The sequence below is a fragment of the Malaya genurostris genome, chromosome 2 (assembly GCF_030247185.1).
Source record: "Malaya genurostris strain Urasoe2022 chromosome 2, Malgen_1.1, whole genome shotgun sequence".
Classification (NCBI taxonomy): domain Eukaryota; kingdom Metazoa; phylum Arthropoda; class Insecta; order Diptera; family Culicidae; genus Malaya; species Malaya genurostris.
The window spans coordinates 307,926,937-307,953,463 of NC_080571.1; the positions used below are offsets into that span (position 1 = coordinate 307,926,937).

The 26,527-nt window shown below is 40.2% G+C and overlaps 1 protein-coding gene across 2 annotated transcripts; it reads right to left on the reverse strand.

Moving 5' to 3' along the window:
* Positions 1 to 856: 856 nt before the first annotated feature.
* LOC131431012 (tyrosine-protein phosphatase non-receptor type 21) lies at positions 857 to 26,216 on the reverse strand. Of its 2 annotated transcripts, none has more exons than XM_058596395.1 (7): positions 25,212 to 26,216; positions 2,595 to 5,518; positions 2,300 to 2,518; positions 2,051 to 2,227; positions 1,820 to 1,979; positions 1,587 to 1,750; positions 857 to 1,512 (listed from the first exon to the last, which is right to left on the reverse strand). In XM_058596395.1, the coding sequence occupies exons 1-7, from the start codon at positions 25,294 to 25,296 to the stop codon at positions 1,384 to 1,386; spliced, it is 3,858 nt and encodes a 1,285-aa protein (XP_058452378.1). In that variant the 5' UTR covers positions 25,297 to 26,216; the 3' UTR covers positions 857 to 1,383. The 2 variants fall into 2 exon arrangements, with proteins under 2 accessions (XP_058452378.1, XP_058452379.1); XM_058596396.1 differs by lacking the exon at positions 25,212 to 26,216 and adding an exon at positions 12,728 to 13,607.
* Positions 26,217 to 26,527: the final 311 nt, after the last annotated feature.

The following is a 26,527-nucleotide window of genomic DNA, read 5'->3' on the forward strand; positions in this document are numbered from 1 at the left end:
TCACAGTAAATATGATTTTTTGGAAAAAGATACGCTCATAGACGGGACTCGAACCTGCGTTCTTATGCATTCCGTGCATACGCGCTACCATTTTGCCACCCTAAGCCTTGTGATAGACACAGCTCTAACACACGACTGGGTATGGTAAAGCGTACATCGAACATGGCCTAAATGCCGCCTCACGACCGATATCCCATATCCAAACATCTTCTCTGTTCATAAGACAACAAACAACGTGAATAAAGGGTCAACGAAAGCTGGTTCGAGTCCTGCCTCTGAGCGTATCTTTTTCCAAATAATCATCTTTTCTGTGAGTTTCTCATTCATTTAGCTTCTCCAATATATGGTTCATCTTAGTCATTGCAAAAACTGATTTTAGTTATGGCTCTTTACGTCAAACCAACAAAAAATAAATAAATCATTATGATTACAGTTTAAATATAATTATGGTAAAATATAAAATAAGGCTAGTGTTATATAGTAGAATTAACTGAAATATTCCAGTTGTTTTAATTAGGTATTAAATTTAATCCGATTAAATATTGATTATACCAAAAAATACAATGCATATCAAAAGAAATTCGTAGTATTTTCACACATTGTTTTGTTTAATCGAAGGAAATTCTTGTAAAACTTACTATTCACACCAGAAAATTATTTTCAATGAAGGAATTATCATTAAGGCATCATTATCAGGAAAGTCTTGAAAAATTCCATTGTAAATGGGAATCTAAATCAGCGAGTTATTCGTTGAAATATATGTAAATCACTGCCAACCGGTGAGATTTAGCATAATTGATTCCCGTCCAGGATCATTCGAAGTTTCGGATTCAAGAACACATTATAAAACCGCACATTCGTATTTACCATTTAAACTGGGAAGCTTTATTGGACGTGAGTTTCGCTTACAAATTGAGCCATCTTTTCTTGCCTAATATCTTATTCCTAACCTATTCTAGGGACAGGATAAACATGTTATCTAAAATTTGTTAGATAGTAAAATTGAATAAAATACTCGTTTGTTCAAAATTTAACACTGCTAACCTAGTCACACATTTGCCATCTCATAACTTAAACAGTATAGAAGTCGTACAGTGTTTTCAGAATGGCAATTATCTATTTTCAACGTTTATATACAAACATTTACCATTTACTCGGTACCAATACTTTTCCAAATTTACTCGCTTAAGGCACTCTTTATTTATTAAATACATTCATGTATCATAAAATTTCTGAAGTAGTTCGACTCGAAACTTGACAATTAAAAAAAAAAAACAATATTAGCTACAAAAATACTTTCCTTTTCTGTACTGTAGAATACTTTCGTAAATTAAGACAACACTTCAAAAAAACGGACACATTTTACTCCGTTTCTAAAGCGGATTAAATGAGCCGCGTTTGCCTCGAATAGTAAATGAGCAACGCATGAATGAATTTGTATTGTGCTAGTGATGGTATAATGTTGTCCCGCTGCTGCCGGATCTGTCCTATGAGGCGAGGAATATCCAAATCCTGTTGATGTACAAAATTGATGGGTAATGAAGAACAGATTTGAGAAAAAATCAGTTCCAATAAACCGTATTTACCTGGTTGTGATCCAGCGTGTACAACAGCAAATCGGCTAATAGAGTAACGCCCGTCCGACCACCGCCCTCGTTACAGTGAATCAAAACCGGTGGGTTGGTGTTGTGCGAAGGAGGAACCTCCGCTACCGATGCCAACCGTACGGAGTTCAGCTCTTCTAGGAATCCTAGGAAAAAAAACAAGAAATATCACCGTGATATTTTATCTCTCCTTTTATAAGGTTAGTTGATTCTACCTAAGAAATGACCAACATCGCGAGGGCAGTTGTGATTTCCCCACTCGTTGTAGGAAATGTGCCAAACCGAACGGTACCGACGTGATTGCGTGTGATATACTCGCAGTTTCGATGTTGTGCATCGGTCCGTTTCCTGCGAGAACTCTCGCCACACTTGATACTAAAATGAAGGATTGTGGATTATTGGAATGTAAACCCTCTCTGTCACCTTTAGTAATGGCATTTCGTTACCTGGCCGTACTCCAGACACCGCTCGCTAGTGTTCGGAATGTAGCTCAGTTCATTGGATAGTTGAACCAATAGGTAAACATCCGCCTCCCAAACGCACTGCCAAAAGACATTCGTCGTGTAGGCATCGTTTGGACTCTCGGCTACGATATAGAACCGTTGCTTATTGCCAACAGTGCTCTGCGAATGAGTAGAGAATCGTCATTTAATAACATTCGTGTAGATTTGCGTATGGACAAACAAAGAGCTTACCGTTATATGCGACGCATTCACATAACCCGTGCGATTGTCGCGCGTCGGAGTCAATCGGACCCGATTGTTGTCATACGGTAGGAAATTAGGATCGAAGTTTTTATTTTTGTTCTCCTCCGCCAGAGCACAATCGTATTTGGCATTATCCACACGTTTTGGTATCCGTTCGAACTCGCAGTACAACTGCGGATCGGCCAGTTTCGTTTCCAGCAGTGAACACTGTGAAGCAAACCAAGCGTATTTAGAGTAGCTGCTAGTAGTTGACGAAAGCAAACTAACGTATAGGAATACTCACCAACTTTTCCTTGCTAATATTGGCTGGCAGCGGTTGCTGCCGGGGCATTCCCGTCGACCAGCGGTGTTTCAGTTGGCCGGAATCGTTGATGGAACTGTTGGCACTTCCGCCACTGCCCGATCCACCGCCGCTCGTGGACGTTTTGTTCTTTCGGTCCTTCTCTCTGCCCAGTGTGGCACTCTTTTGCTTGTCGGATGAATTACGCGATCGACCCCCGAGAATATCCCAGATCTTTCTTCGCTTGGTTTCCTTGACCGACGGAGTGGAGGTCGTAGTGACAGTGCTGGCGTTGTGGCTACCCACGTGCGACGAGGCCGTTATGGAGCTAATGCCGGAGTCGTTGTGGGTGCTTTCGTGCGATGTATGATGGTGGTTTTGGTTGCCTAAGGAACCGGTGGCCACTGAACTGGTTGTGTCCAGTGCGTAGCTGGAGTAGGCAGAAGAGGAAAGTAATTTGGTAGAAGGTGACCGATTGATTGGTTCCGGTGTGTTCGCCACTGGGACAGGTTGAGTAACCTGAAGCTGCTGCGGTTGGGGTTTATTCGATGGAATCGCAAAAGTGGCATCTTGTGGTAGCTGCGTTTGTTTTGTTGCCTCCGGGGTAGGTTGTGGGATGGGTGGAAGTTTTTCCGAAACGGTGAAAGTCGGAGGCTGTTGTGCGAGCGTTAGGTGTGATTCTTGGCTGTGCCGGCTTACGCCAGGGGCTGACTGAACGCTCGATGTTCGGTTGCGTATTTCTCCAAGGGATTCGTTTTCGTTTTTCCACGGATGCGGCACGTTCTCGTAGATGGGCTCAATGGAACCGTTGATATGTTGAGACGACCGGTTCAGATGGGGTTTTGGTCCTATTCCGATAGGTCCGTTGTGATACTGGGTTCCTTCGGTAATTAGCAGATGTTCCACTTCTCTTGGGACATAATAGATTAGATTGCCACCCTGAGCTGCCGGAATCATGCCTGCCTTGTTCGGTTCGACAAAGTTCAGGTTCTCGTACGTTCCATGCGGAACTATATTCTGCGAATGGCGCAGTTGGTGTGTGCCGGGATAAAAGATTTGGTTATTTTGAGACAATTGCATGAATTGAGCGTGGTGATGGTTCACCAGTGGACGGGTTGAAACCAAATCGGGACTAGATCCGGACACATGAGCACCCCGAAAGCCGAGCAGAGCACGGTGAGAAGCTAGGTCCGGAGTGGATGTTGAGCTGAGTCGATTGGCAGGATAGGGCGGTGGTGGTTTAACTAATCTCATCATTTTGAATCTTTGCGTTAGACCATAATCGGAAGCATCCGAGTAGTGTGAACCAATCATGGGCGTCGTCGTGTGATGAGTGACATCGGGATAGGGCTGCTGATGAACCGTGGGTTGGTGTTGAATCGAATGGTTGTAGTATGACACGTCAGGCTGACTACCGGTAATATGCACTGGATCCTGGGCCAACATTTGCGATGCAGATAAATGCAACAGGTTACCGTTACTCAGCCGGACATCGTTGGAGCTGTTCCGATGCTTTTGCTGTATGGCAGTTTCGTAATCCGGTGCTGGACGGTAGGTCGGCAGTAGTGCTTTGAGCCGTTCCCGATCTTGGCTATTATTGTTGCTCAGATCCAAACAGGACGAACTCTGGGCACGATTGACAAGAGATGCATTGGATCCCGCTGGTTTAATGGCCCAGTTCGATCCGTGATTCGAATATTCCAATGGCACCGGAGAAGTCGAGTTTAGGTTGATATCTAGTGCGGAGGTTTGCAGTGACGATCGCGACTGCACGACGTTGGCATTGACATTCATAAGACTATTGTTGTTTAAATTTCCTAAACTACCGACATTTGTGCTCGATGATGCAGCGAGTGGGGAGGGTTGTGACTCTACCATCATTCCAACCGTCGATCCCGCATTATTCCACACATTAGAACTGGCTGCCAGCTCGTTATTACTCTGCCAATTTGCCGAGCCCATCAAGTGACCCATCGCCGCATACGAAATCTGATATTGACTCTCACTCAGCAGGTCATCGCGACTGTCGTTAATGTTTTCATTTTGAAACAAGTTCAGATTCAACTGACTCGCTTGGGTTTGATTTTTTTCGTATCGCGCAAAGAACCGATGCTGCAGAGCACACAATCGCCAAATGTACGATCCGGTCGTCGAATCGGAAACCGTAAACCTGACATTCTCGTTGGCATCGGAACACTCAATGTTGAAGTATTTTTTGTGATTCAGCACATTTTTAATATCACGCCACGGATAGAACTTATTCGTATCGCTGGCCACGATGATGCCCGATACGGAGATTCCCAATGTAACGTCCGATGCGTTGTCGTCCTTGGCACTGAACGTCTCCTGACCGTACCCATCCAGCTGCTGGCAGGCGGAAATGTACAAACTCTCCGCCGCTCCCTGGGTCACGTTGTGTAGCTCGTAAGCCTGATGGATTACCTCCTCGGTCAGTGTTTCCAGCAGATCCGCCTGAATCATCTCCCGTGGGAACGACAGCAGCGTTTTCAGATAATCCACCGTATGCCGATCCTGGTGGTTTCCATATTCCGCCTGGCGGCTGTAGTTTGCGAGTATTACTGCTTGCTTTGGATCACAGTTGATTCTTCCCTCCACCACGTCGTGCTTCAGCTGAAGAAAGTAATAGTTTCGGGTTCCCTCGTCGTGAATCAAACTCACTCCGGACAGTACGTAGTACATCACCCGCAGATACAGCACCTTCATGTTAGCCGAGAACTTTTCCAGCTGCCGACTGATCGGTCGATCCAAGTCGACCCAGCGCATTTCACCAGTGGTACTACCTTTGACCTCGTACCGGAGCCCAAAGAACTCCGGCTGCTGGATCGATATCCGCTGGCATACATTTTCCAGACACTCCTGCCCCGTGCTCTCCGAACTCAGCGTACAGTCTATCTTCGTTGAGGAGTCTGCGAAATAAATAGAACAGAATTGACCGATAAGAAGGATTATAAGGATGTTCCCTTCTGTCTAGGTAGATTCCAATCGTCAGGTGATAACACGTACTGAGCGCTATCTGTCCCCCCCAAAAAAAGCATGAGTTTTATAAGTGCGAAAGATAAAATTCCTTGTCTAATTACTTTACACACCCTACCATTATAATGGCTAAACATACGTACTCGGGTGAAATAAACATACTGTTGACAAATCATTTGTTTGTATGATCTTCTTCCCACCGCGAGCTTCCATCTTCCATTTCCTCAGTAAAAAAGCTTTGCTGATAAGGTAAAAAAAACCTCAGTAAGCGATGATTGATGAAATTGCGTAGAATGAATCAAGTCAAGAATCGAATAAAAGTGAAAACATACTCGTGCGGTGGTCAGCTGATTGATGCGCCGTATCTCGACAACAACCGATACGATAATGATGATGATGATGAGGTTGAAATTTAAAGAATTTCCGAACGCAATATCGCTAGTATAATCGATGGCCGAAGATATTGCCTATATTAAGAGGTGCAAGTTGTAAACCATCAGTCATCCAGGATGCTTTTATCTTTCGATTGTAATGTTTTTTCCTCTAGCTCGGTTTGCACAATTAGTGTCAGTGTCAGTGCGATTAAAATTGTAGGATGCGTGATAATGAATTTGAGAAGATCCGGAAATTACACGTTATCTGAACGAGATGAGGTTGACGTGGCCAAAAGCAAGAGAAGGGAAGTGAGTTGTGTGATTTACAACCGGTAAATTAAATGAAGCAAGTTGACTTTTTTTTACTTTTTTGACAGTTCCGCAAGGTGAAACTTTCTACGACCTGGTTGACGCCAACCTTTTTTTCTGAGAATCTCATTTAAATCTTCTAATTGAGACATGTTATAATAATACAATGACACAGATTTTCTCAGGAAACTTTTCTGTGCGACTCCGTAGGACAACTTTACAAAGTATTTGTCATCGTGAATCAAATATATTAAATATAAATATTGATCACTCCAGGGAATCCAAAACAACTCGAAAAAGACATCACAGTTACACCATCTCGTGACGGAAAAGGTTACTAATTCAATATTGTTTAATAGTTTGCGTTACGCATGCACCAAAATCTGAAAAGTCAAAACTAATTAAGCATGATGTCCGCTTAGAGGTGGGAGCTTTTCTATATTTTAATTGTTTTTTTACCTTTTTATATAAATATAAAAAATAGGTATAGAATTCGCTCAAACTTTAGAAAAAAAGCCCGGAGGGTCGAGTGTAATATACCAATCGATTCAGCTCGATGAACTGAGAAAATGTCCGTGTGTGTATGTGTGTGTGTGTCTGTATGTGTGTTGTCAACTAAGAGGTAGAGATCTCAGAGATCGCTGGACCGATTTTGATCAAACTAGTCGCAAATGAAAGATCTCCCCGTCACCCTGAACGCTATTGAATGGTTTTGAGATCGAATGTTTACTTTTTGAATTATACGAAGTTTTATGTCGAAATTTTCTGACCGTATCTGTCACACATGACCTTGAAAACAGAATATGTTTTCAGACTTAGATTCCGCACGGTAATTCTTATCCAACAAGCCATAGATTGTTAAAATCCGTCCATTTTCAACGGAGATATCGACTTTTTCCCCTATTCCAGCTGTTGAAATTTTGAGCGCTGTATGATAAAGCAATGCTTGGGAGCAACGTGAAACACGATTTTTTATAATGTAACATACAATTGTTTCTGAGTACCAAAAAGACTGTGTACAGCATCTTTTTTCATGACTTCTTGCCTCGAACCGATTTTAGCATAGTTCATTTTTGGCAACATAATCGTTCAAATATGACATGTAAACAATAATGTAAATATGACAAGATGATGGCAGCATTTTCACGTTGAAAGTAATTCCATAATTTTATTTATTTCAACTACTTACAGCAATAAATGCTGGAAGAACATAACACCTATATACCATTCGAATCAGTTCTTCGAGATCAGCAAATACGTGTGTGACAATTAATTTCACTCAATTTAACTGATTTCGGCTACACCGATTTTAGAACTCCGGTTCCAGTATCGAATCGTTTCTCAAAGCTCAATCATTTTCTCAAAAAGGCCAAATCGAACTTCAAAAACAAAAATTCAAATTAAAGGACTCATGGTCCCATACAAAATTGATGAATTTTATCCGATTCTGGAATTACAGGGTGACGAGTTTTTAAAATTTATACAGATATAGAAGATGTAAATTTAATATATAGAAGATGTAAATTAATTTATGGCCATACGAATCATTTTTTGGTTATGCTAGTTCCTGAACACCGGCTCTGGGAGTACCGTAAATAATGGCGAAAAACTCTAAAGTGGAACTTACTTGAACATCTCATGGAATGTTCAATCGATTGTCACAAGCTTAGAATCAATAAAATTTGATCCGATTTACGATTGAAATCTCAAATTACCGCTTAAAACGACGGTCATTAAAATAATGTCATGAGAACTAAAACACCGAAGAATATCCATGCAAAAAACACATACGGATTGACAAAAAAAGGTATCATCTCACTGCTAGGTGGATTAATCACGTTTTTTTTAAATAAAATATCGCCTATAAACAATGCGACAATCAAAATAACAAACCGTTCAAAGTCCTGTGTAGATTGGTAAACGACTGGACAATGCGCCATTCAGGCCCCAATGTGGTTCATAGCCTCTTGTCCAGTAACTCCTATCCCTACCTCCCCGCGGTGCCGGCTGGGGTACGAGCAACCATAGGAAAGATCGGGTAACCAACCCAGGTGGGACCTTGGTCGTATGCTGACAGGGAAGGGGGGCTTGCTTTCTCTTTACAGAGAGCAAGCCTACCCGAGCGTCTGTTCCCCATGTTGGGGCGGCTCGAAACAGCGTCTGTTCTCCATGTTAGGAGCGGCTGATTACCGTCCTTGTGGTAGTGTGGGACTCTAAACAGTGCTGACACGATGGCCCTCCGGCGAGACAGGAGGTTGGTGTAGGCCTAACAAGCCGCCCGGAAAACACTTGTTACGAATAATCAGGATATAAATACGACTCGGAATAATCGGCAAAGACCTACGCGACGAAATAAGGACTACGATTGGGAACTTGACACATGGAACTGCAAATTTCTTGGCTTTCCAGGATACGACCGAATGCTGCATGATGAGCTTCAAATCCGCGGCTTCGATGTCGTAGCTTTGCAGGAACTTTGTTGGACGGGACAGGAGGTGTGGAAAAGTGGGCATCGAGCGGCTACCTTCTACCAGAGCTGTGGGACAACCAGCGTCTTAGAAACGGGATTTGTAGTGTTGGGCAAGATGCGCCAGCGCGTGATTGGGTGGCAGCGTGTTGAAGATCAAGGGTCGTTTCTTCAATTACAGCATCATCAATGTGCACTGCCCACATGAGACGAGACCCGATGACGAGAAGGAAGCATTCTACGCGCAGCTGGAACGAACCTACGACAGCTGTTCTCGGCGGGATGTAAAACTTGTCATCGGCGACATGAATGCTCAGGTAGGCCGGGAGGCAATGTACAGGCCTGTGATTGGGCTGGAGAGCCTGCACGAGGTAACAAACGACAACGGCCAACGATGCGTGAACTTTGCAGCCTCCCGAGGAATGTACGGACGCGCAACAACTGGAGCTAGTGCTACCAACGGAAGAGCAGCTTGGCGCGGCGACTCTTGAAGACGGCTGGAGGAACATAAGGTCCGCCGTGAGTAGCACTGCTTCAACCGTACTATGACTGGTTTGACGACGAATGTCAGCAGTTGGTCGAAGAGAAGAATGCAGCAAGGGCGAGGATGCTGCAACACCGCACTAGAGCGAACGAGGAACGATACAGACAGGCGCGGAACAGACAGAACACGGTTTTCCGGAAGAAAAAACGCCACCAGGAAGACCAAGATCACGAAGCGATGGAACAGCTGTACCGCGCAAATGATACACGGAAATTCTATGAGAAGATGAACCGCTCACGTAGAGGCTACACGCCACAGGCCGAAATGTGCAGAGATACCAGTGGTAACCTTCTCACGAACGAACGTGAGGTGATCGACAGGTGGAAGCAGTGCTATGACGAGCATCTTTATGGTGAAGCACAGGATACAGAGAACGACACAGGAATCAATCTGGTTGCACGCTCAGTCGACTACAGATTCCCAGCACCTGATCTGACGGAGATAAGTGAGGAGATCGGCAAGCTGAGGAACAACAAAGCCGCGGGCAATGACCAGTTGCCAGACGAGCTGCTCAAACATGGAGGAGAGGCACTGGCTAGAGCGCTGCACTGGATGTTTTCTAAGATTTTGGAGGCGGAGATTCTACCGCAGGAATGGATGGATGGAGTGGTATGTCCCGTCTACACATACCGCGCAATCACATTGCTCAACGCCGCCTACAAGGTACTCTTCCAAATCCTTTGCCATCGTCTATCACCAATAGCTAAGGAATTCGTAGGGCCGTACCAAGTGGGATTTACTGGAGCCCGCGCCACTACGGATCACATATTCGTGATAAGACAAGTACTCCAGAAGTGTCGTGAATACAACGTACCCACGCATCACCTATTCATTGACTTCAAAGCGGCATACGACACAATCGATCGAGAACAGCTATGGCAGATCATGCACGAATACGGTTTCCCGGATAAACTGACGCGATTGGTCATAGTGGATGGATAGAGTGATGTGCTACGTCCGAGTATCTGGGACGCTCTCGAGTCCCTTCGAATCTCGGAGAGGGCTACGGCAAGGTGATGGACTCTCTTGTATCTTGTTCACTATTGCCTTGGAAGGTGTGATTCGAAGAGCGAGGATCGACACGAGTGGCACGATCTTCCGAAAGTCCGTACAACTTATTGTACGTACGAATATTGATAGACGGTGACGATATCGAGGTGGTTGACGAGTTTGTGTATTTGGGCTCACTGGTGACCGCCGACAATGACACCAGCAGAGAAATACAGAGACGTATTTTGGCAGGGAATCGTGCGTACTTTGGACTCAGAAAAACCCTCCGATCGAGAAAAGTACGCCAACTCACGAAATTGACCATCTACAAAACGCTAATTAGACCGGTTGTTCTCTATGGCCACGAGACCTGGACTATGTTGGCAGAGGACCAACGCGCCCTCAGTGTTTTCGAAAGAAAGGTACTGAGGACCATCTATGGCGGAATGAAAGACGGAACGTGGAGACGGCGTATGAATCACGAATTGCAACAGCTGCTAGGAGCTAAAATCAGCTAAAATCGGACGTCTACGATGGGCTGGGCATGTCATAAGGATGTCGGACGACAGCCCAGTAAAAATGGTTCTTGAATCTAATCCGACTGGTACAAGAAGAAGAGGAGCGCAGCGAGCAAGGTGGATCTATCAAGTGGAGGGTGATCTCAGAAGCGTCCGTGCCTTGAGTGGCTGGCGAGGAGCAGCCATGGACCGAGTTATGTGGAGACGTATGCTTGATACAGCAAAGGACACCCCAGGCCTATAGCTGTTAGGTAAGGTAAGTAGCTTCAATTCAAATTATGATTTGTGAAAATCGGTTCAAGCATCGCAGAGAAATCGAAGTGAGTTCTATTTTTGGAGTTTTCCTTCACCACTTTTCGATTGAATCCATTAAACGACATCGATTAAACGAAGCGAACCTGCGTTTCTGTTACTTCTGCATATGTAAGTCAAGCTAAACAGCATGAATCAGCAGCAAGAAACATGTAGTAGAATTATTACTTTTATTATTATTATTGACATCATTACACCACCGGCACGGTATTACTGCACTATTGACTGTGAAAATTGCATAATTTTTCAAATAAATTTGAATTCAATGACATTCGTTTATTCTTCCAATCGCAGCTATCGTAGAATAGCTAAAAATTTTTATCAACCGCAGCACCGTCTTTTACCAGTATCACACACCATTAGCAGACATCCGTAACCGTTTCGATTCCTTCATAGCGTGTACGAAACAGAACAAAGCAGGCATTGTTTGTTTTGTGTTTTCTTCTGCTTTCGGTGTGATACATATTGTCATTCTATATGGCGATTTGAAAACTTTGACACTCATCGCCCTGTAACTGCGGAACCGGAAGTCGGATCCGGATGAAATTTCACCGTGATTTTTAAAGATAAAATATGAGCTTCAATTCGAATTATGATTTGTGAAAATCGGTTCAAGCATCGCAGAGAAGTCGAAGTGAGTTCTATTGTTGGAGTTTTCCTTCGCCACTTTCGGTGCTTCCGGAACAGGAAAAGGGGGGGGGGCAAGTAGAGCCGAATGAAGTTTTTATACCCACAAACTAACAAGCTCTGCGAACTAGAATAATTTATCAGACAGTTTTATGGAATTTGTACCTGTTTTTGACCATCGTTTGTGAAAAACTACTAATGAAATTGGCAATTTTTCACTTATCACGCTTTAGTTCCGGAACCGGAGGTCGGATCCGGATGAAATGTTGTACAAATTTTTAGGAAACTATAAGACCCTTCATTTGAATCTTAGTTTGTAAAAATAGGTTGAGCCGTTTCAGAGAAAAATGAGTGCACACTTTTTCTCGAAATTTCACATATTACCATGTAGCTCCGGAACCGGAAGTCGGATTCAAATAAAATTCAATATCAGGCTATGGGACTGTTAGTTGGTTTTCACAGTGATTGCATAGCCTTTCTATATGAGAAAGGCAAAAAGATCCATAAACAATGCACATAGCAACTAGTAAAGAATGACAAGGTTCCGATATCGTAGGACCCTAGTGATATGTGATATCGATGGATTACTAATTGGAAAGGTATTTTATGTTTACGCACAATACTGAATATGTGTGAGTCGCTGTTTTCTTAAAGTTGGCAGGTAGTTGAATACAACTGAGTGTTTAAGAATTTGTGCATTTGGTCAACCATCATTCAAATGAAGTTATAAAATGAGCCTGTAGTAAATATACGAGCAAATAGTCAGGTCAGGTTCATAGAAACTAATTGTGTTCAATAGGCCAGATTGCATGTGCTAAAACGTACCCAGAACATGACTCACACAGTTGAATCAACTTATCATTGCGACTATAATTAACATTTTTCCGATACTGATTTAGGACGAGTTTATGGTTGATTCCCCGTAAAGCTGTATGATGTTACCTACGAACTGATTATAATGCACTATTTATTCTCGATGAGCGGGTGAACTGATTACTTACTCAAAAGAACAACGACCAGGTCCAACATTTTGGGCAGTTTGTTACGGAACGACTCACACTTAATCGCACTTCACTGGTTCCAGGCTTTCCTTCAAGTTGATACGTGATTTCTGCGACTCGTCTAATCCTAATTCGTCTGGTGCAGTTACAAAAAAAAACAGACACAAGCCGTAAATCGCAAAGTGCTTCGCAAACTTTGCTTGTCCTCGAAACCGGTCAATCGCTACCCGACAATAATCCAACACCGTCAAGCAACTCCCGAATGTGGCAAAAGTGCAAAACAACGGCTAGCTTTACTGTCCGGTGTTAAATCTCTTGTAAACGTTGGAAGCAGCAAAGTACGACGATTTCTTATCAGTTCCACAGAGCACAGGTTTGTCCCACACACCGCGCAACGGCGCAAGTCAAGCGATTTTCGCAATTCGTAAAGAATATCTATACTAAATATTCCATCCACCCGCACAATGTAAACAGCAATCGCTGGTGTGAGGAGGAGGTCACGCGGCGGGGCAATCAGTTTACAATCGTGCGCAAGGCGTTTTACGTTTCCCACTGTTTCACAGACACACAACGCCCCCAACTTGGGTGATAACCGACAACACTAGTAATAACAAACAACAACAACATTAAGTCACACATTCCACAGAACATCTCTTGCTTCTCTCCCGTTTTCCCGTTCGGCGTTATCAGAACAAATCGACGCGTTTTCACCCGTTCTTATCAGTTTTAGCGGTAGCAGCAGCAAGTTTTTCGTCGTTGTCGGCAAAGCTACGAACTAAGACTGAGTCGTTACGGATATCAAAACCTCGTTCGGGAAAGTTAGAAGCCACCGCCACCACCGCCACCGACGACGCAGGTTGATCGATACGCGTTCACAGCCCAACTGGTTCAATGTGAAGAATCTTCGTCAAACAGCGAGAGAGTGTTGAGTTGAGATTCCCCCCCGATGTGTGGGTTCGCCGCTGGTGATGACTAACAACCATGTTAGGTCAAATACTATCGTCCTACTCGACGCACCTGGTCAAACGACGACGACTACGACGACAACGAAGATTAAATGTACGGAAAAACGGATGCTGATGGTATTGAATATTTGTAGCCTTCGATTGGTGAGATATGAATGGTGTGATGATACTCATATTCCATATAAACGCCAATAGGTGACAATGTTTTGATTTGCAATTTCCGAAGGTTGAGCACCCACAGAGTGCCCATAACCCGAGCAGAGTGTGAGATCAAATAGAGAACGCGTGATCAGCAGTCGCCTACAAAGAAGCTTAAATATTTTCAGTGATTATCTGTCAAAATGGAAAATTAAACCAAATGCAGCAAAAACGCAATTAATTATCTTTCCTCATAAGCCAAGAGCTTCTTTTCTTAAACCAAACAATAATAACATTCTCAAATTGAATGGCTTGGAATTGACATGGTCTGATCAAGCAAAATGCTTAGGTTTAACGTATGACAAAAAGACTCACTTTCAAGGATTACATTGAAAGAAACCAGGCAAAGTGTAATGAATATATTAAATGTTTATATCCTCTTATAAACAGAAATTCCAAGCTCTGTTTAAAGAACAAATTATTAATTTATAAACAAATTTTACGACCAGCCATGCTTTATGCAGTACCAATTTGGTCAAGTTGTTGTTCCACCAGGAAGAAAACACTCCAAAGGATTCAGAATAAAATTCTGAAAATAATTTTGAAGCGTCCTCCCTGGTTTAATACAAATGAGTTACACAGACTCACAAATATAGAACTGTTAGATGTAATGTCACTTATTATTATAAGCAAATTCCGACAGAAATTGTTGCAATCTTCAATTGAATCGATTCGCTCTCTGTATTTATTAGTAAGTTAGTACCCAAGTAGCAATCCACAACTAGTTCTGATGCGACTAAGTCCAAACTATGTTGCAACAAGAGCACGAATATGTTTTTTTATATTATACTGGTTAAAACAAGGTGACAGCAATGTTTCTTCATAACATAACTAGTTAGGAAATAGTTATTTAGGTTTCAAATCACCACATCTTTTTGTCATATTGAATTAATTATAAATTATGAGCTATCATTACTTAATCCAACCATATCTTCAATAACAACTATGCTTCTAGCTAATAGTTGAAAATAAGTTTATTTGACTCCAATATTAGCAACCAGTAACTAGTTCTGATACCACTTAGCCCAACTATGTTGCAACAAGAGCACGAACATGTTTTTTATGTTATGCTGGTTAAAACAAGGTGACAGAAGTGTTTCTTTATAACGTAAACATTCAACTAACTATCTTTGTAAGTTATCGTTACTTGATTCTAACATATCTTTAATCACAGCTATGCTTTTAGCTACTAGTTGAAAAAAGGTTTATTTTCTGTTGCGAAACCATTATAAATACGTTAACGTATATGTGAATCGTTACGGTGAATTGATGTAGCAATAACTTAGATATTATAAGATCATAACATACAATTTCTGCATTGATTCAGATAGCTATCGGTAGGTTTTCCCAACGTGATGATAACGAAAACGCAACCTAAAAAACTCTTGTTGGCTTCAATATGGCGATCACACTATGGAGTTGCAAGAAGTGTATGAAACATAAATAAAACCAGGATAGTACTTTTTTTTATTTAAAAGGTATTTTTATTCAGGCCTATTTGCGTACAAGCTTTACGTGGCCGAATTAGCCGATTTTTTAAATAATACATTTTTTGAAGTGGATCTCGTTGTCACTCTTTTTCTAGGAGGAGAGGAGCTTCCATTTCCCTCCTGCGAGGGTTGAGGGGCACTTTGTTCGTGACTCGTCTCGTCATCCATTGCCGCATCGGTGGTTTTGTTGTTGATTTCCGTCTTCTTTTCGTTTTCCTCGATGTTCGCAGTCTTGAGCTCGTTGCTAGTTGCTGTAGATGCGCCTTGTTGTACATTGGTTGCAGTTGCTGGTTGGTTTGATGGTGAAACAGGAGTACTGCGCTCACTAGTTTCCATTGTTGAACGGTTGACCTTGTCTTTGGTTGAAGATGTCCTTTTCGCAGTTTCGGTGCAAGGTTTACCGTAGTGTGCAGGTTGTTCACAAAACTGGCATGTAACCAGCTGATTTTCATAGGTAATCAGCGTTTTACACGGATGTGTCCCACCTTGACCACAAATGATGTAAGATGGAATTGCCTTACGTAGATGCATACGTACCACTCGCACGCCATTCCGGATACCGGGGAAAAAAATCCGCCATACTTCCCTTTCGATGGAAAGGACTTCACCGTACTGCGACATATTCTCCCGAACGTACTGATCGGTGACCTGCGGGGGGAGGTCATGCACGCGTACTTCTATAGCACTGTCCACCATGTGCACAGGGATTTTGTATTTAATGTTATCACACTCAACACTGTGCACCTCGTTGTTAACCGAAGCGAATGCAATTGCATCGCTTTCACGTTTAAACATAATGTACACACAGTTAGACGCCTTGTTGAATTGAATCTCACTTACTTTATTAGCGTCTAGATGCATTCGTTCTTTAAGTAAGATTTCAATTTCATTTGCTGCTGGTCTAGCTTTGCAACGCTTGATATCTATACAAATTGAATTTGGTCTTACAGGCCAAGATTCCGGCTATCGTATTTGACCATTCCGTACACTCTATTGTTCACTGTACTGTATTGTCTTTTTTTCTGTTGTTTCGACCGTATATGATTTGCGACCGTAAATGATTTTCGACTGCGTCGTGTGAGATGCGAGCACGAACTGGGATAGTACTTTGTTTCAAACTACTTTTTGACGAAAATAATGAAAGGCAGAATAGTCCTTTTTGTTCTATGCACTATTATTAACTCGAAGAAAACAATATAGGGATTAAAATTCGATTGTGATATTACAATTATCATGATATATGAATTTAAAATGATGAGGAATAACTCTACTTGGATTACCTTGTATCAAACTTTCAAGTACTATACTGTCTTACTCTCTTTGTTGATAGAAAAACATTATGGATTCATTCAATGTTTATGATGTCGATGGCAACAAAGTTTCAACTAGTTTACTTGCAAATAAATTATTTGTTACTTGGGTATATAAGTTCCTTTTTCCCATTACACAATACAAGTAGGTTTACAATTTTGCCTACACAAAAATCACAGAACTGCGGAAGCAAATGATGGCTTACGGATCAAGAGTAAACCAAGTTAACTTGTGTTGGTAATTTGTGCATTACGTACATTTATTCTCAAATTAATGTTAAGCCTGACTTTTTGGATGAAATATCAGTTTTGATCAATTTTACACCGACGTTTGATGGAAAATTGCTTACATTTTATGAATGTGAATTTTAATTCCCTAATAAAAAAGTTAGCAACACTGCTTCAATGCATTTGTATTAGATTGCGCTACACAAAATAAACAAAACTAAATATTTTCTGTTACAAAATCTCTTTTCCGGAAAAAATAATTAGTTTTACGACAAAATTCATGTGTTAGTGGAAGTAAGCTGGAATCGAAATAATTTTTCTCTAGCAGTTATAAGGAAAACAGAAGAGTTTTAGACTAAGATTTTCGCTTTTATTGAATCGCAATTTTAAGCAGAATGAACTGATTGGTTTATTTTTCAATCATTTGGAAAATTTATTGAATAAAATCAGGAATTGAAGCGCCGGCATTTGTTTTTACGCACACATTGTTGACATTACTCATGCGCTTGCAGAGTCGTGCTCCTTAATGGTAATAACCAAATCATGTATATAATAGGGCTAAAAAGTCACCATTTGAGGCTGAACACCCAATTTAAATCTTAATAATTTAAGTTTAACTCATATTTAAATAAATATCTGTTTAAAAAAATAGAAAACTCATTTTTATGTTGTGATATTCGCATTTATCGATTACTCAAATTCTCTTGGTCTTGTTGAGTGTTAAAAAATCAAAATTGAAAGCAAAAAAAATATTCCGATGATATCAAACAGAAAACTATTTCTGCTATCAGCGAAAGCAAATTGAAATCTAAATAAGATATTGAATTTCTCGGCTCGATAGCAAAACTTGTTCTCAATTTATTATTATTATCGAACAACGAAAGCAAAACTTGAATGCATAATCAGTTATTGATTTGCATTGAAAAAACATTACTAAAAACAAACAAGTCGCGAGCATAAGCTAAAAATAGACCGGACAAAAAAGCTTGGGATAGTATACGTTTAGGCGATATTACTTGCAACAATAAAAAAGTGCTTTGGGGGTGGTGTACAGAGCGAGCGACTGGGTTTCGAACTCTTTTCGAATGCTTTGGATTGTGACATCAAACTGTTATTGGCTGGGAAATAACATCAAAATGAGAACAAATTAAAATCAGATTGCAATCTTAATATGATATCGACTAGTCAAATTTTCAATTGATATCACATTATGTTATTATTTTGCTGTTCGCTTTTAATAAAAAACTTTCAAGGTAAAATTTTTGTGAAACTCGAAAAATGAAAATATTAAAATCAACAATTTAAAGAATCCATTGAAATTCGGCAAATTTCAAAAGGCTACACAAAAATACAAAGTTAAGTTTTCATGGAAGAATTATTTCTTCAATCCTATGTTGCATTTTACGAAAATGCTAGGACATCCTGCCGAGTAGCCTTGTGGCAGTTGACCGCAACCATAGAAATGAATTTTTTCAACATTTTTTCAGCTTTTACGCCAATAATGCTCCTTCTTTTAAGGCACGAGAATATTGGTGTAAAACCACACATCCGGAAGGCATTGGATAAATTGACGATCATCGGTAGCACGTTTGTCTGAAACTGATTAATCTGAATAGTGGCTTCGACATTCCCATCTCGCTGATCGTCAGCCGTAGAAGAGCTTATTTAAGAATTTGATATGAGAAATATATTTGACGTCATCGATTTCCTTCTAGATACGTTAAGTACCTAAATATTTGTCAATTCATTAGTTCTGATTCATGTTTCTCTCACCGATCCTTCCTTATGAAAATTCTTTCTTAAGCCCTGAACTCAAGTTGCAGATGGAAACGCATGGTATTCAGTTCTAAGGGCATGTGATATTTGATTTTAGAACTAAATACCATGCGTCTCCATCGGATGATGACAATTTGATGGAGACTCATGCTTTTCCGAATGATTTATTTTTTTAAAGTCTGATATACCCGTAAACATTTTTTAAAAATCTGAAAAAATACAGCGTAATGTACTCATAAATGATTTATTTTTGATGTAAAATCTAGAGTGGTAACAAAATTGTAAGTGCGATTAAAAAAAATTCGAAAATTTTGAACGCTTCTTTTCACATGAAATACATTTTGAAAAACTCTGAAAAAAATCAGAAAGGTTTCCCATAATTCCTAAAATAATCCTGATTTTATCAATTTTTTTGCTAAACAGGTTTTTGAAAAATTTTAATGAAATGAAAATCAGAAGAAAGTCAAAAAAATTAAAATTTGGGAAAATCATCTCCAACATAAACCCTTTCAAACAGCGTATATCAATTTTTGTTCTGTTTGGGGGCAGTTTTTATATGGAAACCCGGCTACACCCTTTGTAATCCCTTTGGAATACGAATTTCGAGACTTAGAAGACCGAGTGCTTCAGAAAGATGTCTTCTATAATACGACTCACAGGGGACGTGAATTAGTAATCTGGCAATAAGGAGTCCCAGATCGTAAGTTATTTCGACTAATTGGGACAATGAAGAAGTATCTTCTGTCCGCAGATAGCAACATGCTGTCTTTAGCAAATTTTTAGTTCTTGTGTAGACTTAAAATTTAGGATCGTTCAATGAAAAATTAATTAGAAATGAACAATAAGTAATTCATTTACTTGCTTCAGTTAAAATGGGTTTTCAAGCAAGTTTTCTCGTCTTTCAGATATTAATGCAAAATCGCTGTACTATATGGAGCTAGTGTACTGAAATTTAGCTAAAACCTGAAATCTTCAAAGCTTTTCTCTGTGGAAAATTGTTTCGGAAGCCAAGGTCTACATTAGTCAAGTCGAGAACTCATTCACCAAGCGGTTCCAGAGAGCTTGAAAGTTTCTGATAAAAGACAGATTACGATATATCTCTGAAACATCATGACACAGAATGTCGACGATTTTTGAAATGTTGTTCGGGAACTCAAAACTGATCATATAATGTTAATTGTTAATTGTTAATAGCTGTCTCACTTGGTGGTGCAAACGTACAGTCAAATATTCTAGATTTCTGTGACTCAAAATCATGCAAATTTTATAAAATGTTTTTTTTTTTCTGGAAAGTGTTTAAAAGTGCTAAAAGCAACTTGATCATTGATAAAATATTTCCGCTAGCACTAGTGAGCATATGGAGTCCTGAGATTTTATGACTAGGAATAAGAATTGTTTTGGAGAGTGATGTCTTCGACACAGTCTATAAACTGTTTGCGGAGGGACAAATTGAAAATTTATTTTCTAGGTGAAAGCAATAAGCCACTAAAGTATTACACTCAAACCTCAATTTACGTAATAATCGGGGCTTCATAAATCGAATTATGACGTGAAAAAAGTTTACGTTATTTGGAAATTTCAACGTAAAAGTTTTCCTTATGTATATGTATTATTAAATATGTATAATATATTGGATAATTATGGAACTAAAATTATCAGCTTTTTACATGAAAAGGATGTTCTAAGTAGCAACAATTTCCAAGATGGCGACTTCCGGTTCATTGATATTCTTTGAAAACCCTTACAATATGAGTATTTTTGGAACGGGTTTGATGAGTAGATGTCGAAAAACGATGTTTGAGGTGGTTCTGAATTCCTCAAACAACGTTTTCCGACATCTACTCTTCAAATCCGTTCCGAAAATATCCATATTGTAGTGATTTCCATGCAATATAAATGAGCCGGAAATGATTTTTATTGTATGCAAAAACCTATTTTTACGAAGTAGATTCGTAAAAAAGTTTACGTTATTTGGGATTTGATTCGTAAAAAAAGATTACGTTATTTGGGATTTTGTTCGTAAAAAGATTTACGTAAGAACAGGTAACGTAAAAACAGTTTACGTAAACGGAGGTTTGGGTGTATTATGAATTAGCTATAGATATTGAAATCTTAGAGAATAGAGCCATAGTTCGAATTTCGTAAACAATGAATGTTGCGAGTTTTACGAGTAGATGTTTCGTATTTTTGCTTTCCTCATGTAGAAATACTATGCAATCACTACAGAAGCCGAATTATGGATGATTTATAATGATGCATAAGTTTGTCATATGAACACAATAAATGAGCCCGCATACAATACGTCACTTCGAGAAACTCCATGAAAACGATTTCATTTTTATTCTCCATTTTTTTCGATGTCCTTAGTTAATTAACACCCTCTGATGTACGAAAAATGTACAGTAAAAATAAAAATGCTTACAATTGTGCTTTTGAAAGAAGTTAAACAGAACTCAGCGAAGACATTCTTCTTGCTTCAACATCTTCTTGCTCGGCAACCATTTCCTTCTTGGTAAGAAGAATTTTAAAGTAGAACACATCAGGATGATCTGATTTACTCTTTTTAATTTCAGTTTTAGTTATAGCGTCTCTGAATGTCTTTCTTTTCATCCTCATCTTTTATTTGGATCAGGGAAAAGCCCACTGGAATTAGTTTCTGTCAAACTTGTTCTCCAGCAGGCGTAAAACCTCTTCATCTTTTGCATCAACAGATTACAGTCATCCGAATTACACATTTCCTTAAATCTAGCGCTTCTATAGTAACTAAATCTATTCAGAAAATAACATGAGAAAAGATTTCTGGATAACATTACGTGATAAATGATAGCCGAAAGAATTGAAATATTTGTTAAATATGCGGCACATGTCAGCAATGGGCTCGTTATATCCATAATTATTTATAACATAGGAAACCCGAAGAAAAAAACAGGATCGAAGATTACTACATCGAATGTCAAATTGTAACAATTGCAATTGCTCGGAACAATCGATCTGCGACTGAAGAACGACTGCCACAAAACTAGCCTTACAAACATCGCGAAGGACAATTAATAACTCGAGATCAATCAGTTTGCAGCGGTCATGGTAACTCGGTAAGTTTAAAGGATATCTCCATGGAAGACATCGGAGAGCTAATCGGACAAATTGGCGTTGAATCGCTTCAATGCGTAGCATTTCGTTTTGGTAATAAGGTGACTAGATAATCGCAGCATATTCGAATTGAGCGAACTAAAGCGCAATACAGAGCTTACAAGCAATGTACACCAGAGAATTTTTTAGTAACGCGGAAAATAAATCCTAATAGCTTCGAGGCTTAGGACATAGTAAGCTTTATGTGTTCTTTTAAATTTAACAGAAGAACACCCAGGTACTTACCGGACGATGCGCGTTCGAGAACAGTTTGTGGAATATTATAGTCGAACTTGAATACATACTTTTTGCTACTAAATGAGATGACGGAGCATTTAGTGGTATTTGAAACCATTTTGAAATATGAGATACGAGAGTCATCGGCGAACGATAGTTTCAAACACTTGATCGAAAAATTTAGATCGTTGAGATACAATAAAATTATAAACGGTCCAAGGTGACTTACTTGAGGAACTCCAGAGTAACAGAATATGACGTCGACAACATATCAACAATCGACCGAATGGCGCTTCGAAGGAGAGACGTTGTTCTAAATTTTCATCCATTATAAAAATCGCCACACGAAAATTTTTCAACTTCTTTGTATAGAAGCCAAACAAAAACTAATCGTACGATATGCGTCAAAATTTGACAGAATGTGTATAAAAGTGTTGCCAACGTTGAGAGAATAAAAGTTTACCGATTGAACAACCGCGGGAATTTTAAAATGAAAATTCCGGTTCTTTTTTTATCATAAGGTATATCGAAAAGTTTTTGTAGTTTCTGGTAACAGCTCTGTTGAAATAGCAACTTGTATCACTCGAGATTGAAATCGAAATTTTGTCCACCGAAGAAAACATTTGCTAGAACGTTCGCCCATCTTTAATTTTTCAGGGTTTCATAAAACTCACGAGCTTCAAAAATTTGCAAAGATTTTTTTTATTCGAACAAATGATTCACAAATGTGGAATGATGTTTTTTGAAATTCGCGCGAAATCCGCGCCATAACATCAAAATCTTAGCAGAAACCGCGCTAAATCCGCGACAATCGCGAAATCCGCGCGACCGTAACAACCCTGCAACAGTTAAAAACAACGTCACAAATCCCCAGCATGATTGTGTTGAACTGCTACTGCGACCTGCCGGCTCAGCATAAACCGCTAGGCAGACGTAAAGTTAATGCTATTTGCAAAATACTTTTACTACTACACCGATGTGTAATGTCTAAAATGACGTCTCGGACGAAACAAGTTTCAGCTAGCTATTGTTTATTTCAAGGGGGGAAAAGCTTACTTTTTTACTCCCAAATTTATGCTAGGTCCAAATTTCCATACTCATCTGATGAGTCAAAGACGAAACGTAAAACAAATGTTAAAATGAGTATTTTGAAATTATCCCCAGCATGACCTAACACGCTTCCGAAGCGAGTCCGCACTCATGTTTTTGATACGAAATTAGCAGGCGCGACAAACCGATTTTTCGAGTACTTGTATGGTTATTGATACACTCGGTAAAACCCAGATAATTAGTATTCATATCATCAATAAGATTTCCAAAATATCTATTATAAATAGAGTTTATTTGTCATCAGCGGTACCATAAATTCATCATAAATAATACTCAACGTGTTGTCTATCCAAGTAAAGGGCGTAATTTCCAATTTGAGATTTTTGTCTTTTGTAATTAAAACAATTTTTTCGATGACTAAAATTTCAGTCATGTTTCAGGACGTTTAGAAATTAAATCTTCAAGAATTCTCATTTGTGCCTGAATTCATATGATGAAATGTATAAAAAGCGAATCATAACTTCACTCAAAGTTTTGACTGAATGTGAACAATCGAAGCATCCCCTTGAAACGCATGCATTATTTCGATGCGCCAATTTGTATTGCTTCCCAAATTATACCGTCAATGTCAAACAGTTAATTCCGGTGCATTGTGAGTAATTCAACGCGGGCCACCAAACACGCGGGCCGCCGGTGGTAGGCATAATTACGGAGACACTCGCTCAAGCCGCGTCCCCACAACGACGTCATCGGCATCATAAAACATTTGCCGCACATTGTCTACTGCCAAACATCCACCTACAAAATCACCGTCGTTGTCGCCAATTTAACATTCGTAATCGGCTCAACCGTGCAACGCATACATACAGAACAGTCCAGTGCCGAAGTGCTTGCTCTGTTCCTGTGCTGTGCTATAGGTTGAATCGATTTGATTCAATTTGCGCACTGGATTTATTCATCAGCGACGAGGAATGTAGTTTATTCAGAGCGAGTCTCGGTTTGCGTTGTTGGTATTTTTTTGTATAATCTATTCTGATATATATATATATATGATTGTGCTGGCGCGAAGGTGGATCATTCGAGACAGATACAGGATACATGTAGAGCCCACGAGTCGATTCAACAATGATAGGCAGAGTCCGTGTCGTGACGAACCCCGATGTTGTCAGAACGGAAAACGAAAACCGTTAAAGTGACTGAGTAGAACGTGCAGCGCGAACAAGGGGGGATGTAGGGGATTGATTTGACCCGTGAAGCTCCATAGTAAACACGAGTTGACGGCAAACCTCGGTAGCTCCATTCAATGAGACACAAGTTTTGATCGTGTGAAATACTTTCCACTGGACTGCCGAATATGAAACCTGCGCTTTCATTAATGACAAATTACATTTAGTAGTTCATTGGACGTTCATAACTGACACGAGAAAGTACGTTTTCCGGATGAAAACAGAAATGATGTAATTTTTTCTCTCTTCGTATCTAGCCTAACCTTTCCGCTGGTCGGACCGCGTTACGTGTTAGTGGCAATTGTCTCACCCGAAGCGACGTTGGAATAGTCATTTGATACGGCAAGCTTCATGACCTGGCGGAGTCCAGTTTTCAGTGAATTTTACACGCCCCCGCCTGAGAAATTTTGTCTGCTGTCCGTTTGCAGCTTCACATGATCACATCAGCTAATGATGACGTTATTGCCGATGAGAAGGAACACGGCAAAGGCAGTTGTGGCGGTCCCATATTATAATGACACGAGAAATAGCCTACAGCAGAAGACCTGTAACAGCTTCACTTTTATAGCATTCCGATTTCATTGATGTTCATCCAAAACTGTACAGAAGTTTGAGATCACTTTTATTTTGTTCAATGCCTGTTCCTAGCACCTGAGAAAACAACAAACATATAACGGTTCCGAAAACCGAAAATGATAACAGTACCCACCGTATAATTTTAAGCAATGGTAACTGGTACTTATGTCTATTTCCCCATCAGCTAGCCAACCCGGCAGACAACCGTCCAGCTATTTGCTTTTAACCAGAACAATGATACCAACCAACCAACTAACCGCTCCCTTCTCCCTGTCATATCGACCAACCTATTTACCTACCTAGATGATCAACGGAAATCACGAACAAGCTCTTGGACATGACATTGTAGTGTCGGGATTTTTTTAGCTTCAGCTTGAACGGCATCTCGATCGGGGCGTCTGCTACTTCCGACTGCTACTCCTGTTCTTCAGGGCTACTGTTTCCATATAGAACAGTGGTAGAATTCGCCACGACACCAGTTTCGCTAGACACTCGAGTGATGGTCACCTTTGCCGTAGCGTTTTGTGCAGCACACAGGGCACCAAACTTTCCGTAGAGTCCGCATTTAATGGGGAATAATTGCACACACTGGCACTTCTCTGCTATGCACCGATTCCGCCCGACATTCGATCTCACTTTTATTTCGACTTCGGTGGCCACTGCTTTTTGCTGTACATGCACTTATTCTCGAAAAACAAAATCGGAAAAAAAAACAATATCACCAATCGCGGTTTTTTTTTATTACCGAAAGCTTGTTTGCTGGCCGTTTCGTTTTCGTGGCTTCATTAGCAACATGTAAAACACTGTACTCCCGGTGGTTTAATGTTGGTAAGTATAAACTGAGGCCGAAAGATAGTTATGATCAACATTTACTGAGTTACTCTAACTTCCGATTCCATACACGGATGCACCAGATCGGAGAAATTCATCTTTCCATACAAGCGCACCTGCTCTACGGGAGCAACTTTGACCAAATTTGCTGCGATAACGGCTCTATATTTCTGTGCACAAAATCTGCTGAAGTGGCGTTTTCTTTTTTCTCGCACGATTTACACTGTTTGGTTACAGTAACACATTTACATTGGGTAGTCACAGGTCACAGAAATATTACCCTCCATCCCGTCCGATGGAATGAGCACTACGAAAACGAATAAGAGAGAGTTGAAAATCAACTCCACTAGTCGTCGTTCACGACGGATTTGGAAAACGGTCGCTACAATCAAAATAAAAATGTCGAAAAAATGACGCATCGATCGCGAGATTTGTTGGCAGATCGAATGCAAAGAAACGAAGAAGATCCCGTGTAGTTTCAGTCGTTGTTAATAAAACTGTTGAGGGATAGGAAAACAAGGGGGTGCGTATTTTAGTTGCACTGCGAAAAAAATATACTTTGTTTTGTTGATCACCATTTTTGAAATACTTTTGGCAAATATTTGTATTTGCTTTTCGCTTAGGTTTTTCGTAACGCTGTGGTGGATATTTGGTCTAAAATGACAGGTTGTCGTAAAATTTAAAACTGTTGAAAATAAAACTCGAGCTTGATGATCTAAACGGGAAGATTTAAAATATCTTCTATATTTGTCTGTCAATGTCACTCAAGTTTTATTGACAGTTT

What these genes read in the sequence shown, in the direction of transcription:
- LOC131431012 (XM_058596395.1), bottom strand. Translation starts at nt 25,296, where the DNA reads ATGCCGTTCAAGCTGAAGCTAAAAAAATCCCGACACTACAATGTCATG. An exon ending in GGTGTCTGGAGTACGGCCAG is followed by an intron (nt 1,980 to 2,050) that starts GTAACGAAATGC and finishes CCTTCATTTTAG; the next exon opens with TATCAAGTGTGGCGAGAGTT. An exon ending in ACACGCTGGATCACAACCAG is followed by an intron (nt 1,513 to 1,586) that starts GTAAATACGGTT and finishes GTACATCAACAG; the next exon opens with GATTTGGATATTCCTCGCCT.